General features: G+C 43.0%; 1 protein-coding gene across 2 annotated transcripts; it reads right to left on the bottom strand.

The window, feature by feature from the left end:
• Nucleotides 1-288: 288 nt before the first annotated feature.
• On the bottom strand, nucleotides 289-17431 carry arhgap18 (Rho GTPase activating protein 18). Of its 2 annotated transcripts, none has more exons than XM_047574263.1 (18): nucleotides 17048-17431; nucleotides 9015-9291; nucleotides 8451-8592; nucleotides 7629-7711; nucleotides 7297-7449; nucleotides 5721-5784; nucleotides 5084-5202; nucleotides 4576-4647; nucleotides 4346-4439; nucleotides 4119-4210; nucleotides 3830-3907; nucleotides 3519-3678; nucleotides 3318-3400; nucleotides 3013-3219; nucleotides 2745-2879; nucleotides 1418-1539; nucleotides 706-761; nucleotides 289-528 (listed from the first exon to the last, which is right to left on the bottom strand). In XM_047574263.1, exons 1-18 carry the CDS (start codon nucleotides 17173-17175, stop codon nucleotides 437-439), a joined length of 2157 nt encoding a protein of 718 aa, XP_047430219.1. In that variant the 5' UTR covers nucleotides 17176-17431; the 3' UTR covers nucleotides 289-436. The 2 variants fall into 2 exon arrangements, with proteins under 2 accessions (XP_047430219.1, XP_047430220.1); XM_047574264.1 differs by lacking the exon at nucleotides 17048-17431 and adding an exon at nucleotides 11346-11416.
• Nucleotides 17432-19067: the final 1636 nt, after the last annotated feature.

Genomic DNA, 19067 nt, shown 5'->3' with positions numbered 1-19067 from the left:
TGCAACAAACTATATTTTAAATCTTATTACTTCGGATACAATAAGGTGATTAGTTGCAATAAATCACAGTATACAAATGGAGACTATTTTTCCAAGCTCTCCAAATGAGTGGTTTTCTATCACCTGGGTAAATGGATTGTACTACAGGCTGCTACTGATAGAGGCCAAAAACCGTATTAAGGAGGATTAGAAAATAAATCCAAGGTTGTTTTTGCAGATACTGTATAATTCTCCTCTAGGTATTGTGGTTATGCAATGAACTAGAAAAGCAATTTCATACATAGTTATTAAATTCCAACTAGACAATTTGCGTCTTCTGCAAAAACTAAATGCGTGTTTGCTACAAATGAACGATCAAAGTCCACCCAGAAGCAGCGGAAACCACAGGTGATATCTCTTCTCAGTAGTAGTGGTGATAGCTTGGTGCGTCCAGGGTCTATCGCTGTGTAGCTTTGATGACCCACTCCGCTGTCGGGTTCAGGTGGAAGAGGTCTTTCATGTAGGTTTCGCCATCTAAGCATCTCTCCTCTTAAAAGAGAAGGGCGAGGAGAAAGGCACGAAGAGAAATACATTTAACAGATGACATCATGCACTGTAGCTACTAAAACTAAGGATTGGATTTATGACAAAGCTTCAGGCCCGTTGGCTCACTTAGTTCGATTGCCAGCCAAGAATAAAAATCTCTTTAATGGGAGTAGCACTTACTGATGTTTCCACCAATCTCATAGAGACACAGCTCCTCTTTTTTCGCTGCCACTGAACTGGGAGGGTAAAGACAGAAAGAGAGAAAGGGAAAGACGTGAATACACACACACATACACACACTACAGCTGGCAACAAGTTATTTAACCCAACGGATGCAATGAGTAGCTTCTCATTTCTAAAACAACAGTGTCAACAAACACATGGAAAAGTTGTCAGTCTGTTTGAGAAGGGTCAAATCATTGGCATGCATCAAGCAGAGAAAACATCTCAGGAGATTGAAGCAGAAACTACTAAAATTGGGTTAAGAACTGTCCAATGCATTATTAAAAACTAGAAGGACGGTGGGGAAACATCGTAGAAGAAATGTGACCGGAATAAAACCCTGACAGATTGTGATCGGCGATCACTTAAATGTTTGTTGAAATCAAATCAAAGAAAAACAACAGCAGAACTCAGGGCTATGTTTAACAGTGACAGTAAGAGTGTTTCCACATGTACGATGTGGAGGGAACTCAAGGGAATGGGACTGAACAGCTGTGTAGCCTTAAGAAAACCACTGATCCATGAGGCTACCCAGGAAAAAAGGAGCATAAAGATTGGACTCTGGAGCAATGGGAGAAGGTCAGGTATCGACTTTGTTTTTGGCCAGGCGGTATATATGTACCTGAGAGAAGTGTTATATATTTGCTCATCTATAAGGCTTACACATTACCTGTCTTGGCTCAGGAAGCGTGCTAGCACATCAACAGCCTGCAGCTCTTCTGTAAGCTGAACTACCATAGAAACTTTGCTCAACTGGGGCGCGTGGACTCGAATAACCCCCGGCGAACTCTCCTGGACGTCAACATGCAGAGACAGAACGAGAGAGGAGAAAACGCCGTCAATCACACAGCCATGAACAATTTAGATAAATTATGTCATCATGAGGTGTTCATCATACACACAGACACTCACTCAAGACCTGGACTTTAGACAACGAAAGAATGTGGAATAACTCACTGCTCCTTTGTTTAATAAACTGAAGTCACCGTCTGGGCTCAAAGCACGAGGTCAAGTGTTACCATAGTTACTCATTCACCGAAAATGTGTAAGAAGGAACAGATCCAGACCCTCTCGTTAAATGTTTTTTCAAGTGTATAGAAATAAAGTGCAAGATTTACTAGTATTGAGAAGCAAGTGTAATGAGTCTACTGGCGATCAACCAATGGGGTCAGACTCTTGGCAGACGCCTTACATGTGGCTTCACATGTATGCATGTCTTTCATTACATTCTCATTCAGCACCACTAGATGTCGCCACATCTCAACAGACTGGACACAACACTGTATATTGTGGCCATCAGTTGCTACATGTAGGTGGACACTACACTATAGTAATGCCTGTTTGTCACATATGGGGTAAACATCAGGCGGCTTGGGAGGAAGAAAAACATGGTGGAAGCAAAGTGACTGATGAGCCGGTGAAAACATATTTCTGGATTCAATGCTCCAAAGGGGGAAAAACATCTCAAAGTTATATCTTAAGAAATGTCTGTAATATAACCTATAATCAGAATTTATTCAGTTGTGTTGAAGACACAGCAAACAAGAATTAAAGTGTAATGATGAGGTCAATAGTTATATGCGTAACGTCAGTGTCATATATAGTTTCAAGTTCTTCATTCTCAGTTCAGTTTTCTACTGTGTAGTTTTGTGTGTGTCCACAGATGTTGACAAAATCCAAGAAATAGTCCTTGTTCTTTTTTGTGTGTTTGTTTTACAGATGCAAACTTATTCTACACATGCACATAGATTTTTTTTTCACGCAGATATATTTTACAGCTCTAAAAAGGCTGGTTTACGACTGCACACTCTGCAGGAATTGAACATAACTTTGCAAGCAGAACATCTTCAACCTAATTTAAGTCCATGCAGAATTAGATTTGATTGTCACACTTTAAAACCAAATTTGCAGCAGATGTTTCTTTAAAATAATCCCATTTCTCGGTAGGCTTATTAACATTGATTCCTGAAAATAGATAACCGATGAAGAAATCGTACCTCAGGGAGAGCTTTATCAGGCGGTTTATCAGTGGTAATCTTCTTCAGCAGTTTCCGCACAGCTCTCTCTTTATTTTGTTTCCGCTGACTCTCCATGTTTTGCTGCCTGACTTGGTTCATAATAAACTTGGGGATCTACATGAGACAATGACAGAGACACAACACAGACACTGTAGCATCCTGAATGCTCCCTAGAGAAATAAATGATGGTTGAGAAAAGAGTTATATGTGTTTCTAAAGGGGTTTGAATGACCCTGTTTGATCTTACTGTCCACAAAAGATTCTGGTATCTGATCAATAGCCGAACGATGTTGGCTGTTCTGGCTGCCATGGAGATTTCCTGTTGCTCTGTAACCTTGAACCGAAGGCCTTTGAACATGAAGATGTTGGGTGCCATGACAACAGAGACGTTGTTCAGGGTCATTTTATTCTTGGCCTGATGGTCAATGACTCGCTGGAAAAACTCCACCAATGCCTAAAAACAGAATATAATTTAGAATAAAAAAAAGTTTCACAGGGCGGTGATTCACTGAAGTTAAAATGTTCTGCCGTTCAAACTGAATGTGCATCTACCTTCAGCGTATCTCGATTGGCGTCGGGCAACAAAAGGACCAGCAGGTTCAAAGCCTGCAGCTGTTGCTTTTTGGTGGGGAGCTCTGTCAAAACACAAACACACACGTACAACTGAGTGAATGTGTCAGCTAACCGTCTTTTATGTGTCTGCACAGCCCTTGTGATTGAACAGAACACTCCATGGAAAGGTGGGACACATACTGTTGACAGCAATAAATGCGTTGAGGTACTCCACAGTGAGCAGGGAATGGGGCAGCTCCCTGATGAACAGCTTCAAAAGGCTAGCAGCATCGTGCTGCTTCAACTGTTGCCATGGAAACATCCCGTCATAGAACGATGATTCGAGCTCCTGGCACAGTGACTGGATTTGGGACAGACACAGATACAAACAGCCAACCATGACTTCACCATCTTTCAAAGTGACAAATTAGCCTTGATGGCTTTTTTTAAATATAATTTTTATATTCGACAGTGTGTCTGTGGGCTTCTCAGTGCTCAAAACTTAAACCAACCTTGACTCTAGTGGCCGCTCCAGGGATTCGCAGCAACCCCTCTGTGTCTAGTCCTTCATCCTCGATATGAGCAATTAGCTAATCATAAGAGAACATGATCAAGTTCACGTCAAAGTGGAGAGTGTAAAGATTACAGCTGAAGCTGCAGTGCCAGTTCTATGGTTATACTGCACAGTAAGATGAGCTGCTTTATTGCTGTTGCTGCATTGCAAGATTTCCCCTTATCATTTGCTGTGATTAGAGACGGTGCGTGTCTGAAAATGACGCTGTGACTGTCTGGGCTTCTCACCCTCTGCAGTATGAATGGCACTTTGGTCCCAGGAGCCCGCTTCTGGTCCAGATCCAATAAAGTGGAAAGTGGAACTCCAAACAGGCCACTCTCTGCACAAAGAAACACAGAGTAAAACAGAAATATATTTACGTACACAGATGACTTATGTACTAAATTATTCTGTTTTTTTATTACTACGTTATTGTGGTTCTCGATACTGTGCAGATCTGTGCGTGTGACTGTACCTTTAGTCTTAACTTTGATAGCTTTGTGCGCTTTCAGGTCTATCCCGGCTGTGTCAAACAGTGCAGTCATCTCCACGAGCACCAGTCTGCGCACCTGACAGAACATCAATAGTGTAATGACAGACTGAAATACTGCATGTATGTTTTGGAAAAGCTAAGCTCTAATCTTTCAGAAGCTCATCACTGAACACACAGACATGTAAACACATGCACACCCTCAAAACAATTACCTTTTTCATATCCAGAGGAGACAGATCTCCCATTTTGGTCAGACCTGTTTTATCCCGGAGAACCTTAAAGTTCTAGAGAGGGAACAATGAAGAGAGAGAAAAACCAAAAGATAAACACTGTGCCAAACTAACTCATCTGTGCATTTATTGTACACTCAACTGTGGACAGTGTAACAGTGAATTCACTGCACATTTTGCAATTACAGCATGGAGCAGTGGTACTGATCCGTTTTCCCACTTTCAACCACCAGAGGTCGCTAAAGAACATCCATGTATATTTTCTGTCATATATTCCATATTTCTTATGTCATAAGACCATGTGCTAAGACTTACCGACTATTTCATAACTTAAAAACAAAGTTGCAGACACAGGCCCAATGAACCACTAACAAGACAACATTATATAAAAGATATATAAACCAAAGTATCCACAATGTAGAATCAGTTTTTAGTCACTGGCGTGCACGTGACCCTCATGTAGCTGTGAGTGTGGAGGCACGCGACTCACCGGCAGTTTGTCGTCAGGTGAGTTAAGGCTGGTGGTGACTCTCAGCCGTTGGTGGTTGTCCTTGTAAGAGAGCGCCTGCTCCGAAAACGCCACCTCAACGTTCAGCTCCGTCTCCGTTTCTGTGGAGACACCAAAGGATTGAAGGATACGGCCACACACGCGGTGAAACACAAATGTGTTTATTCTGGTAAAGTGCAAGTGTACAGTTTACACAAAGAGAGGGACGGTTAAATGTGTTTTAGTGAAGTTTACTCCTAAAGTCACTGGAGATGAAAGAGGAAGTAAGTGGAGGATTGTTGATTTTGCTGCCTCTTTGATTACTCTACTGCTGAACGTAGTCACTAATTTAGTCTTTACCTGACTCTCTATCTATTACAGAGTCTTGTACGAGTTAGAAGTTTGGAATAAATCAGAGCCACAAACAGCACTTCTTCTAAATATCTGCAGAAAGAAAAAGCACCATTACTTCCTGTTGAACGGCAACATGTCACATGAACCTTTCTGTTCTGTTAATTCCAAATTGTGTTTGAGTTGCTAGGGAGAGGGTTACTTGGGTCTTAGTTTGTTGACTCATACGGATTTTGTTATGAGTTGACTCATACGGATTTTCTGTAGCAGTACTATATGTTGCACACACCAGCTGAGGATGCATCCTTTTGTCCATTCTCACTTCCTCCTTTGAGTTTGTGAGGCTCCTCAACCTGCAACACAGACAAAAATGCTACAAGTTTAATGAGCCACAAATTCACAGAAACATGTTAAATATTATCTTGTCCATTAATTAGTAGACAAGCTCTGTGTCTACGAAAAAGGAATGTGGATCCCCCTGTTCACGCAGTTTGAATTAGTAGTAGCATTTAAATCTACTTGTAACATTCCTATATTTTTATGTACTGAATATAAATCCTCTGAACACAGTCGCGTGCTGAAAGGACTTGACTCTGCGGTAACACACATTTTATATCTTTTTACTGAAGCAAAACTGTGACCACTGACGCTGTGGTAAGTTAAAAAAAGGAAGTGTTGAATTTGTGTATTGTGATGCGACTTGTGATTCATGCCAACAAAGGAGGAAGAGATCATGAATGTCTGTATCAGCGTCCTTTTCATGGTGTCCCTCATCTGTGACAGACTGACAATTTTTAAAGGAACATACATTTTAGACTGAATAATTGATATCAGTCTGTCTAGTATGCATGAGGCAGCTACTAGGCTTAGCATGACAGTCCAGTTAAACAGGGGAAATAGCTAGCTTGACTCCTGCTTCCTGCCACTGTCCAAAAACAATAGTCTGACAAATGTCTGTGAACGTTCTCAGTCATCCAGGTCATGGTGATCCAAAAGGTGTATCAAGTAAAGGCAACTGGACTTGTAGAATTTCTTGAAGACGTTTCGTCACTCAACTGAAGAAGATACTTGGAAGCTACTTGGAAGTTCTAAGGAACTGAAGAAGCTACTCGGATGACGCCTTTTGGAGTCTGACTAATGATTTCTAGGCAGTCCCAGTCTGTAGTTAAGCAGAGTCTGTAAATGTTGAAAACAAAGCTTAAACAAAGGCGACTGGAATTCATCCAAGTAGCTTCTTCAGCTCTAAACGCCTGGTGGAGAGTTTACAGTAGGGTTTTAATTCAGGTTCTGTTGAAACTCACATGAATCCTTTCTAAACAGGGAAGGAGGGCTGAGACATCACAGTCATAAAACCTCTTTTCATGGGGCAATTACAGAATCACTTATAGTGAAAGAGAAGATACCACCAAGGTTCAGACTCCCACAGGTATTCATAATTCATCCCCATCACTCATTTAAAACTAAATAAGCTACTTGGATGAAGAAAAAACTCCAGGGAGGTTTGTTTTGACGTTATTTCAAATGACCTGGATGATTGTCGCGGTGGGGCTGGTGCCTATCACAGCTGTCATGAGCTGAAAGGGGGTACACCCTGGACAGGTTGCCAGTTTATCGCAGGGCTAACACAGAGAGACAACCCACACTTATGTCAATTAACCTAATCTTTAGATGATGTAACAAGGAAGCCAGGGTACCGGAGAGAACCCACGCAGACTGAGGGACAACATGCATGCCCCTCCCACAAAGTCCCAAGTCGGCCAATGGATTTGAACCCAGAACCTTCTTGCTGCCATACCAAGGTGTCGCCCGCCCGATGTGTTGATACCATGTGCACATGCATTGCATTCATTTGTGTGCGCCCCCACCTTGTCTGGAGGTCTGAATATATCCCGAACATCAGGAAGGTGTTGCCGGTTGCGCCGCCGTTGCAACGTCTGTTGCACCGTCGCCACGCGCCGTTCCACGGCCGCCGCCTGAGTTCTGGTGAGCGTGGACAGGAACACTGCACTGTCCTCTTCCTGCCAACCAACCAGGGGGTCACACGTGAGTCAGTAGGCAGGTAATATATTTAGATCTAACAATGTTTTCTATCAGTAATTCTATAACTCGCTCAAAGATCTGAACACATAAATTGATAAACTATGACTCAACCTGGACTCAGGTCTCACTAATTAAGTAGGTGATAAATCATTGACACCTGGTCCTGGTCAGCAGCCAATGAATCATCAAAGAGCCTTGCAAGCCCCGCCTGTGTAAGCCACGCCTCCTCCTGCTCTCCTTCTGAAAGACACAAAGAGAGGGGGAAAGGGAAGAGGATGACAATAAAAACTGAGAAATGCAGGAAATTACTTTATAAAAAGCAAGAAAAAAAACAAACAAACAAAACAACGAGGGACAATTTAAACTTCTATATGTCCACAAGTAAGGCACCTAAAACAATTCTACAGGTGCAGGAAGGGGAAAAGGAGTGACTACAGACAGAAGTGGGCACACACACACATTATACAGGAAGAGAGTCTTTACTCCAGAGAACAATAGCCGTCACAAACAGGGTAAATACCACTGAGAGAGAGAGAGAAAAAAATCATGCACACATAGGAGTCCCATTCCTCCTGTGCAACACCACATGGAGCCAGTCTGCGCAGGTCTGGAGCTGGCAGGGATTTTTGATAAACATCTGCTATTTATGTGTCAAAAGAATCGCTGCAGATTGCTCAAGAATTCAAAACGTGCGACATTTAACGTCTTTCAGTGTCTATGAAAAGATCCAGACAATGTTCAAAACTATCTCCTCTCTAAGTAGAGTGCTCTGAGTCGGTGGTTCTCACACTGGGAAGCAGGTCTAGAGGACCTGTAGAATGAATGACTGGTGGCGTGTTGAATTTTACTGCTAAAAATCGGCTCGGATCCGTCTTATTAGAAGGTGCTTCCCCTTTCGGTCTTAATGACTGATATTTAAAAATGCAGATCTGACAGGTACGAAGTGTACGAAGGAAAGAGGGTCATTTATGTGTCCTACCTTCAGGAACTTTTTGCTGCTCCTCCTCTGGGACTTCTCCTTCTCCTCCACCTTCTCCCCTCCCTGCACCTTGTCCTCCTGAGCTGGTGATGTTCTCCACCTCCTTCCAGTAGTCGTCCATTTCTAGCTCCTCCAGGGAGTCCTTGCATGAAGCCCAAAGCGCACAAAAATGAGGATTTCGTCGTTTGCAGTTTGGTGCTTTCGTTCTGGTTTCATATCTAGTTTCTGTCCTGTTGTTGTTTTATATCCGTTGATGTGAGGCACAGAGATACCGAATAACTGAAGCAACAGGTTTAAACATGCCTCCAAGGTGAACCACAACTGGTTGCGGAGCTGCTCTCGGGTAACAAACACATCTACACATGTTTTTTTTTTTTTTATGAATCATCTAGGATTTAAAAACAGCACAGAGCTTGTTTCTATATTTTGCTGTGATTTTCTGAAAATCACCTATCACATTTAATTCCCAGCGTGAACACAGGAGAGAACTCAAAACACACTCTCACAGAGAGACACAGCAACAGCTAGAACAAGTAGTTTAACAAGAATCTGTCCTTGACCTACCTGAGAGTTGTGGCGCTGACATTGGGGCTGGGGTCTGGACCTGGAGTTGAGACTGTGCCTGGGGCTGGAGCCAGACTTGGGGCTGGAGCCAGGCTTAGGGCTGGAGCCAGGCTTGGGACTGGAGGCAGGCAGCGACCTGGAGCCAGATATGTAGCTTGGTTTGGGGAGTGGTGACGAGTCAACGCTTCCAGCTTTCGTACCGTCGGCGGTGGATCTGTGTCTGTCTCCATGAGGCGCGCTCTGGTTCTGCTCGAGACTGTAATGACCTGTTCTGCGGCTACAAGAGAGACACACACATGTAAACAGGAAACATCAGACAAGTATAAATATACAAAATCCGGTGATCGGCTCGATACTTGCTTATGAATGAAAAACATGTTGTTAAAGTGATACTGCGGGCTGTGCACTTTGGACCTTTTCTACCAGTGATATTATGACTAATACCTCATGCCAGCACCCATCATAAAATTATCCCTAGATTATAAACGACTGTTTCTCAGAGAGCTGTTGTGTGCTTGGAGTGAGGTTTCCTTTTCCTTAAATGGCATGACAATCAGAGATAGCTTTTGTGCGTGCGTGTAGGTGAGTCAGACAGACAGAAGTCACCTAAAGGCTCTAACTAAAAACAAGTCAGCAGCATGAATTTCCACCCTGTCAACTAATGAGGTTAACATCTGCCTTGTATTTATATTGACACGTATTTTTAGCTTAGGCTGGCTGAGAAAATGCGAAAGCGCTAATCATAGGCTGGCGTGACTTCATGCAATAGCGGTACTGCTCTCATTAAAAAGTTTATCTGTCCCTATGACAGTAAGCAACAATAAACAGCTTCATGAAGACATGCAGAGCCAGGGTTTACTGCTGCAGAACAAAAATGTATCAGAGCGGACAGATTAGATCAGAGTCTAACCCTAACCCTAACCCTAACCCCAAGGCGGTAGATACACTATCATTATCAAGCCCACATATATAATGCACACCAGTCTTCAACTAGTGATGATAAACATAGACTTCATTCATGTGTTTACTAGCAGTACTAGTACCACTGTAAATACACGCGAAGTGTTTCATATTGTTTAATTACCTGAAAGACATAAAAAAGCAAAGCTTTTACACCATCTCACACAAATGCCCCGGGCTATTTGGAGGAGTTATAAAAACAATGATGTCTATAAATCAAAAAATATCTCGCAGTCCGTCTCTTCCAAAGCTACTATAGATGTAGAGGCCTGCAACGTCTGTGGTTTCCACGTCAACCAATCTGAACGGTTGCTTCCAACAGTCGTATCATGCATCCGTCTTTTAAGAAATCACCAGGCTAATCTCACCTGCCCCAACGCATTATCAAGACAAAATACAGAGTGAGCCTTCCTATAACCATATGAGTTCGCACAATTGTGACTGTGCCCAGTTAATGACACATGTTCACTCAGCCTGTGCGTAATATGCAGCATTTAACGCCAACTGGGAAAACAGATCACCATATCTTCCCGTGGGAAAGAAAAAAGAAAAGAAATCACCACCATGAGTCAGATTTCTCAGGTAGGGGTTCTCACCCACACAGGATAAGGATAAGGATGCCCCTTTGAGTTCAGATTTCCATCTTAGCCACATGAATGTAACGTTATCTTTCTACAGGAGAACTCACACAACAGACTCCCTATTCAAATCACTTAAAAAAAAAATAAATAAATAAAGACTGGAAATGATGAAAAACCAAGGAAAAGACGCTCAGAAAAGGACTGCGTTCCAAAAAAAATGAAAAACATTGTGAACATCAGCAAGGAAGAATGAGGAACACAATCCACATTTTCCACGGAGGAAGGTCTGACACAGCTGTGGTTCTCTTTCTCTTGGACTACAAGGTGCTAACACAAACGTTTATATGCCAACTACTCTACTTAAACTGTGAACCATTGTTTAACCAGTTACTTGAATTGTACTACATGCGTAAAAGATGATACACGGCTGTAAATTTTGAAAAATGTGTTGTTACAAGACTTTCCCCTGACTAGGAAGTGGCAGTAATCCAGGCAAATATAAAACGTTTAATAATATTAAATGGAGAAACAGAATGAACTAAAGTCAGGGTGAGCAGCGTTGCTCTGTATTAATTAATTTGGAATTATCAGAGGAGTATTACTCTTGAGGCTTCACACTGAGCCAAGGCCACATGCCACAGCAGACTTCCTGCCGCACATACGCATACCGAGTACATACTAACAAAGCAATAAAACACACACACACACTTTGATCTGATATTTTACCAGCAGCTCTTCTCCTTTTCCTTCCACACATCATTTCTTTCAGACTTGCCTGCTCCTACCTCACCCAAAATACTTCAGATGAGCACTATTTTCCTGTTTTCTTTTTCCGTGCGGTGTCATCTGCTCTCCTTGCTCCCTGCTCCCAGTGGGGTTTAGTCTAAGCCCTGTTCAATAACAATAACCGCATATCAGGTCATTCACCTCACGTAGGCTCGTCACCTTGAAAACCTCACCATCTGTAATGTTGTTTTTGTAATGAGCGGCAAAAACGTCTCCCTCTCTACCATCCACTGGAGCGGATTTGTTTAACTTGGAAGCACATTTAAAGCACACACGCACACACACACACACACACACACACAAATTCTTGCATGGCCATCTTTGTGAGGACACTCATTGGCATAATGCATTCCTAACCCTAATCCCTAACCCTAACCATCTCAACTAAATGCCTAACCCTAACCCTAACACTAACACTAACACTAACACTAACCTAATTGTAACCTTGACTGAGTTTTAACCTCCAAAACAGCCAAAAAGTGAGGCCAAAAAAGTGAGGACCGGCCAAAATGTCCTCACTTTACACGAATGTCCTCAATCTGATGGTAAGAAACTTAAACTGGTTCTCAGAAAGATAGCTGTACAAGAACACACACACAAACACACACACACACAAACGCACTGCGTGAGTTAATTATTCACATCCAGAGCTTCAGTACGAACAATAGTTGGACTGAACCATAAATCAGAGATTAGCAAATAAACACAAACGTACATATTACCACACACATACAGGGTTGTCAGGGTCGGTAATTCAAATTACTGGAGACATGAAGCAGAGTTTGTTTTTCATTCACAGTGAACTCGATTTAGCTCAAGCCAGTGTCTTCACAGTGATCCTATGTTTGTGCTATTCTCTAAAGATGTCTATTTGGTAGAGACTGACTTATCTAAACAAGAATCAGATTCCTCAAGATGTTGGCAATTATGGCCATCAGAAGTTTTAAAAGCCTGCTCAATTTACAAATCAGGTTTCATCCCACTTTAAGGAGAAACTGCATAGAGGCTCAACACACACCACAGGATATTATTTAGATGATGGCGTCAGATCAGAGAGCATTAAATACAGCCAACACGATTTTACAGGGAAGTTAGAGTAAACAATACTGCGATGAAACCAAATGCTCTGTTCCACATTTCAGTCCAGCAGGTGGAGGTAATGCATCCACCTACGCCTGCCAATAAAACCAAATGAGCAAAAATTTGAATGTCAAGTTCAGCTCCAAAGTTAAGCTGAGTTCCAGTCAGATCAAACAAAGCCGAGACGAGAAAACGCTCTGCTCAGTGAATCTGTAACCGGTCACTTTAGCAGATAATCTCGCCCAAAACTTGGAGATAATCGACCTAAAACTTCTGTAGTCTGAGTCCAGTTCAAGTAGGGTGACCAGATGTCCCCTTTTTCCAGGACCTGTCCTCTTTTTGAGGCCTAAAAAACTCAAACGTTTAAACTATTTCAAACTTGCCTGGGATTTTGTTCTACTGGAGAAACATTTACACTGAATTTGCATTGTGTTTCTCATAGTGTCCCCCACCCCCCCCCCTCCTCCTGAAGGGTCCTCTTTTTCACAAACTCAAATCTGGTTGCCCTAGTTTAAGGCGGCAGACTTGCAACATCACAGGTTATGGTTATCAGTATGAAGATGGCACAGGTTTATGAATGATTCTTAGTTTTTCCACTTAGGCGGGGTCCCACTTATCTCCTTTGTGGTTCAACGTCACGGCTTACATAATGAAACTGAGACATTATTACTACACCTGTGCTTTCCTGACTGTGAGAAACATCTACTGTGAAACACTCCGAATCTGTCTCACACACAAAAACAAAATACAGTAAGGCCTCGGGGCAACTGTTTTGCGTTATCTGGACGTCTCAGACGCTCCAGCCTCATTTAACCTATAGTCCTAAGGTGCATGAAAACATATTTACAACATTGTTAAAAATTAACCTTTGCAGCTTCAATGATTTCTGTTAACCAGAAAAGTAAGGAAAGCGATAATCAGCAAAAGAAGAAAAAAAAAAAAGGCGTTCCCCTGGTGTGTTTCTGCATGACTATTCCAGTTCATAAAATGTAATAGTCAAGGCCTTCATAATGCAAACATGCGAACAATCAGAGGTCAGGTGGGCTGCCCTCGTGACCAAAACAAACACATTCTCCCTTTGGAAGCCTTTCTTATACGCAGCACAAATAACCTTCAAAAGGGCCCAGTGCTGCAGCTGTGTGTGCAATTGTTCTACTCTTTACCTTTATCCGCACACCTTTTATCAGCTGCTCAGAGCTGCCGACAAAGACGTGAGGAGTGTGTGAGGAGGCGTGTGTGTGTGTGTGTGTGTTCATGCGTGCATGTGTGCATGCTCGGACAGAAAAAGGGCAGCCTGTAAAAATAAAACCGACTGTGAGGTGCAAACAGGAGTAGAAGGAAACAGTCGGGGAAGAGCGGCCTCAGCACGCATGAGCTGAGCCTGAGGAAGTGAACTCAGCTGACTATTTCAGCAAACATGGCTTGTGTGTGTGTGTGTGTGTGTGTTTATAGTGTCAGTCTGGTGCTAAAAAGGTACTTGCACACCACAACTAAATAAATCAGAACCGTTTTTTGTTGTTGTGAGATTTGTGCTCATTACGTTAGCTGCAGTACACAAGCAGCTAACATTAGTTTTGTCTCAGCTAGTTGTGACATTAACATGCTGTTAATATACCAAAGTGCTGACATGCAGCATAAAGCAGACACCAAGAAGCCATTTGAAAACAGGGGGAAACTGTTAGCATAACTCTTGTCCGCCGCGACCTCTGCAGCTAACAAATAATTAATTCAACAGGTACCAAAAAAAGAAGAAACGTCATGGTTTTGTTTTCAGACACGTGGTTTCTGTTTTTGATATATTCCAAACATTCATGCAGCGTGGCCAATTTATCAATGACTCTATCAAACAAAGAGACTAACTGTATGCTCTGAATGGCAGAAAAAGGATCTTTTAAAGAGCTCTTGGCCGCGTGAGGCCATCACATTCGCTTTTATGGTTTAGTCGCTTCAAACAAAACGAGACAAATGGACAGCTGAAGACGTCCGCAAGCCAGCGCGAGGAAAGGGGGACGAGGAGGACGAGGGTGCGTGCGTGAATGGTATTTCCATTCAGATCAACAGATGTCAGCTGTGTCCTGTGTGGATACAGAAGCCGCCTCTGTTCCCCCGTATATCACAGGCCACAGCAGTCACTCGCTGGTTGAATAAATCATCTGCCTTTTAGTTTGGGTGAATCTACACACATCCATGTGTCCCTCACTCATCTCAGCTCTGGAAATTTGAGCCTGTCTGTTTTCAGTTTCTGCTTTTCTTGAATAAACAGCCTGATACAAAAAATGGTTTCGGCCTCTATAGCTAATTTCCTCGCCCATGTCGGTGGTACTGGGTGAACTTTTACATAACTCCCCCATATTAAGTGTAATAAGGCTTAAAGGTATGCATAATTAAAGACGGGGTTGCTTCACAGGTCACTATCTGTCTGCCTTGCCGTCACCTTCCCACCTCTTTCATTTTTTAATCAACCAGGAGTTGGGATGAGTCAAGCAAGATGGGGGCAACTAGAGCCAGCGCACTGAGCCTCAAAGAGTCTATTGAGGAAACCAGTGGGTGATGTCCATGTTTATATGCATTCAATCATTATTTAACTTCCTGTGAAGTAGGTTGTTCTGACTGTACACTACTATATTTATTTGAACCATGTGACTCCCGACCGCTACATGCTACCACACAATGGAAAACACACCTAAACAGAACACCTAAACCTCCTTTCCTTTCAAATTTACCAAATAAAGTCATCAACACGCAACACGTGACTCCTGAGGTCGGATGTCCAGTGCTGCTACGAGGCCAGGACCTTTCTTTCTGTCCGTCTCTGTCTCTCATTTCCTGACCAGGGGAAACTATGAGCACAAAACTAAGCCTGCACAAGTCAACCTAGACAGGACGCGCAGACTCAGCTGTGGGAGGTGAGACAAAGGCAGGCTGTAACGTGATGCTGTTTTCTTTTTTTTCTTTCTTTTTTTTTTCTTTTTTTTTAAGCTAGCTGGACAAGCCATCTGGAACACACACAAACAAACACACACACACACATATGGGGGCAAGTGTGTCCGTCTGAATGTCACCGGGATTGCATTGTTTGCCTCTACCACAGCACGGTTGTTGACAGGAGTTGTTTGTTAATGTGAGCACGCACAGGCCTCACCGTCTGGACGAGTAAACGGGTCCGTTCCGTTAGAAGAAGAAGAGGAACTGCACCGTTGTGTCCATATGAAGCTAGTTTCCATTCATTCACAGCAGCTCTTCAATAACTGCTCTCGGCTCAAAACGGCCTTTTCCTCATTTCATATTATATTGTTTCGGAAATGGATTTAAAACATGACATATAATTGAGGATTAAAGCCTAATTGTGGGAGATTTGTTTTTAGTTCTTCTTCAATCTGCAACCGCCGACTCTCTCCTGGCTGTCCTGGCTCTTGACAGCTCTGAATAATCCCTATAAACAATGACTCTGACCGTTCCTGGAGTGTCTCAACAAATAAACCTCTAGGAAACCACTATGTTTACTTTTACAGGATGAGCAGTCTCATCTTCTACTATCGCTTAGCCTCACTAGGGCCGCGGGTGCTGCTGGAGTCTAACCCAGCTGTCATCGGCTGAGAGGTGGGGTACACCCTGGACCCAGTCTATCGCAGGGCTAACACAGAGACAAACAACCACTGGCACACCTATGGGCAATTTAGAATCACCACTTAACCTAACAAGCCTGTCTTTGGAGGTGGGAGGAAACTGAAGCACCCGGGGAAAACCCACGCAGACACAGGGAGAACATGCAAACTACAACCAGAAAGGCCCGAGCTGGACTTGAATCCAGATCTGCTCGCTGAGAGGCATTAGTGCTAACCACAGAAGTAGCAGAGTATTACATCAATTTTTAACTTGAAAGCTGTTTTGTTCCAGATTTAATGCTGCAACCAGATGTTATTTTGTTTTTTCTTCATCTGTTATTCGGACCCTTAACTGCTTTGTCTATAAACTGTCAGAAAATAGTAAAAGTAGATTCTAATTTGAGACAAAGTTGACTTACTGACAATCAAAATCTGTACACAGATTATAAATATTCTTTCTCATCAGTGGTATTTAACTGTCAGGATAGGGGAAGTGAGTTCAGGGAAAGGGGGACAGTCCGTTGATCAACCTGACGGAAGCAGCTTTTCAGTTCAGTTCTACAAAACTAGAAAAGGGGGAATATATAGTGGTGGCTACTTTGAATATCTGACAGTAAACAATCAGAGCTATGTTTTGTTATGTAACAAAGATTATTCTTGGAAGAGACTGAAGGTCCTGCTGTAAAATCTGGACCAACGTAACAGAGTCAAGGTGAGCCTGCTGATTAGGAATGCAGTAAAGGAAAGACATAACCCAAGGAGAAGGGCGGAGTCTAGTCATAATAATAATAATAGTTATAATAATCACATATAATAGTCATGAAACAGCCAACACAAAGTGGAGACAGCCTGTTTTGTGCAAGTTCAGAAAGGAAAGGAAGGAAGAAGTTACTATAAATGTGACCTTTGCTCTCTTACATCCACACACACACACATACAGTCACACACACAGGCACACATACACTGCGTCCTTTAATACAGTGGCCTGTTCCCACCTTACACACCCATTCACATGTCCCACCTGGCCACGGAGGGCTCGGGGTCCTGCGGACAGCTGGAGGCGCACGGTCCCGTTTGCGGCAACAGTTCCGCGTTGCTGTGGTAACCCGTTAAAACCACTCCCTGAGACTCCTGCTGCTGCCGACTCATGTTTCTCCTCCTTTTCTTCTTCTTTCTTCTGTTTTCCGCACGGCTGTCATCCAATCGCTGGCCGATAGCTAGCCCTATCAGTCTACTTTTATATCTTTGACTTTCTGTCTGTCTATCTGCGGATGTTTTCCATCGCCGGGCGGTAATGTTGCCGACTCATTCTGACATCTCCTCGTTTCCCTCCGTCTCCCTCTTGTTCTCGTCTTTCTCTCCAACTTGTGCGTGTGCTTTCCGACCCAGGACAGGGGCTGGATTACACATACACACACACACACACACACACACACACACACACACAGCAGCAGCAGCGGCAGCAGCAGCTCAAGGATTGGCCGAAAACGCAGGTCAAAGTTTCAAAGGTGACAGCGCCCCCAGCTGCTCTGGGAGGGTACTGACTACTTCCTACTGCAAACCGTCCAATGAGAGAGCGCTTCTATTAATCATCAACGTGCACATTATTTATTTAATATTCATATTCACGCCAGCACCACGAGACTCGGGATCAGAAAACTACATTTAAAATGAAGCAATGGCTATGTTTTTCTTTTGTTTGTTTGTTTTTTGAGAGTTGTTCTTAATGCATTTTTGTATGTGTGTGTCTGTGTCAGGATGCATCCTGCTGGGGATGGCTGCTGCCATCAAGGAGTGTCATTGCTATGGGGGGAACAATGTGGTCAGTGCCATTTACTTCACCTGTCAGTGGTCCTAATGTTATGTCTGATCAGTGTATATTAATATGTGGAATTATATATTTGTCATAGTTTCACATGCAGGTAACCAGGAATGTGAAGTACACAAAGCAGCACTTCGGAGGCGCACCTGCATCCTTACATAAATGTGTAGTCAAAGCTCCAGCAACACTTGGAGCATATAGAACATCTCTGTTAAGTAGGTGAAGTTGCAACAAAACAAATGGCCTTGTTGCATAAATATATCATGTACACCTCTGGATATTTTACGTAATATTGTTTAAACAGAAAACAAAGCTGTGGAAAGCGTTGAGCACAAATGATCACAGCCGACTTACAGCAGGTAACGTGCAGCCATGAAACTTTAACAATTAAACACATCAAGGCTACATTTATTACACGGGTTAAGAATATATGTCTGTTTTTTTTATAAAGAATGAAAGGGTCGCAATTCAAGAGGAGGTTCTCCTAATTCCTTACCTGATAAGAAGGTAGCGTGCTATTTTAGAGACCATCTTATCTGTGCGTGTTTGTGTCCAGTCCAACCAGTCTCTCACGGAGCATGATCTACTGGTCATGTGCTGGGACATGATGTTAAAACACTCACTGTGAGGAGTGGATTAGCCAGAGAGGTCAATGAGATTGTTCTGCTCCTCCCCACCACTGATCACCCTATCAGTCCATCTTCTTTCTTCCCACTACTCTTGTTAAAACCTTTGTATCTATCCTTTATGTATCCCTCACTTTCGTGCCTTCGAGGGTCTCCTCCGTACGGCCTCGTTCTGCTGACCTGTGAGTTCCCGCTGTATGGAAGCATGTTGTGTTGATGTGGTGAGTAACAGCAGAGCTGATGAGGTTGAAGGCTACTTACAGATCTGGAAGAATCTAAATGAAAATGAGACAATTCACTCAACTCTCCTCTTTCAATAATTATTTAAACTGCCTGCAGTGGAGTTCTTCCACTGTGGCTTACCTTTTTGTCTTCAAATGGCCTCCAAACGCACCGCCTAGGGTCACTACAGCTTCAATCTGGGGTAATTAAGCCAAGTGAAACTCGCACTTAGCGCAGCTCATCTCTGCCCCTCCAAGCCGCCCACCCCATCTGCTGAGCTCAGATTAAATCAATGTCTACGCAGTTCTGAACAGAAACACTGAGCCAGTCAGTCAGCAGTTCAAGTATTATTGCATGTATTTCGATCCGCT

This window comes from Mugil cephalus, chromosome 21, assembly GCF_022458985.1.
Source record: "Mugil cephalus isolate CIBA_MC_2020 chromosome 21, CIBA_Mcephalus_1.1, whole genome shotgun sequence".
Lineage (NCBI taxonomy): Eukaryota > Metazoa > Chordata > Actinopteri > Mugiliformes > Mugilidae > Mugil > Mugil cephalus.
Note: the sequence above shows the minus strand (reverse complement) of the source record. Positions and strands in the feature narration are given on the sequence as shown.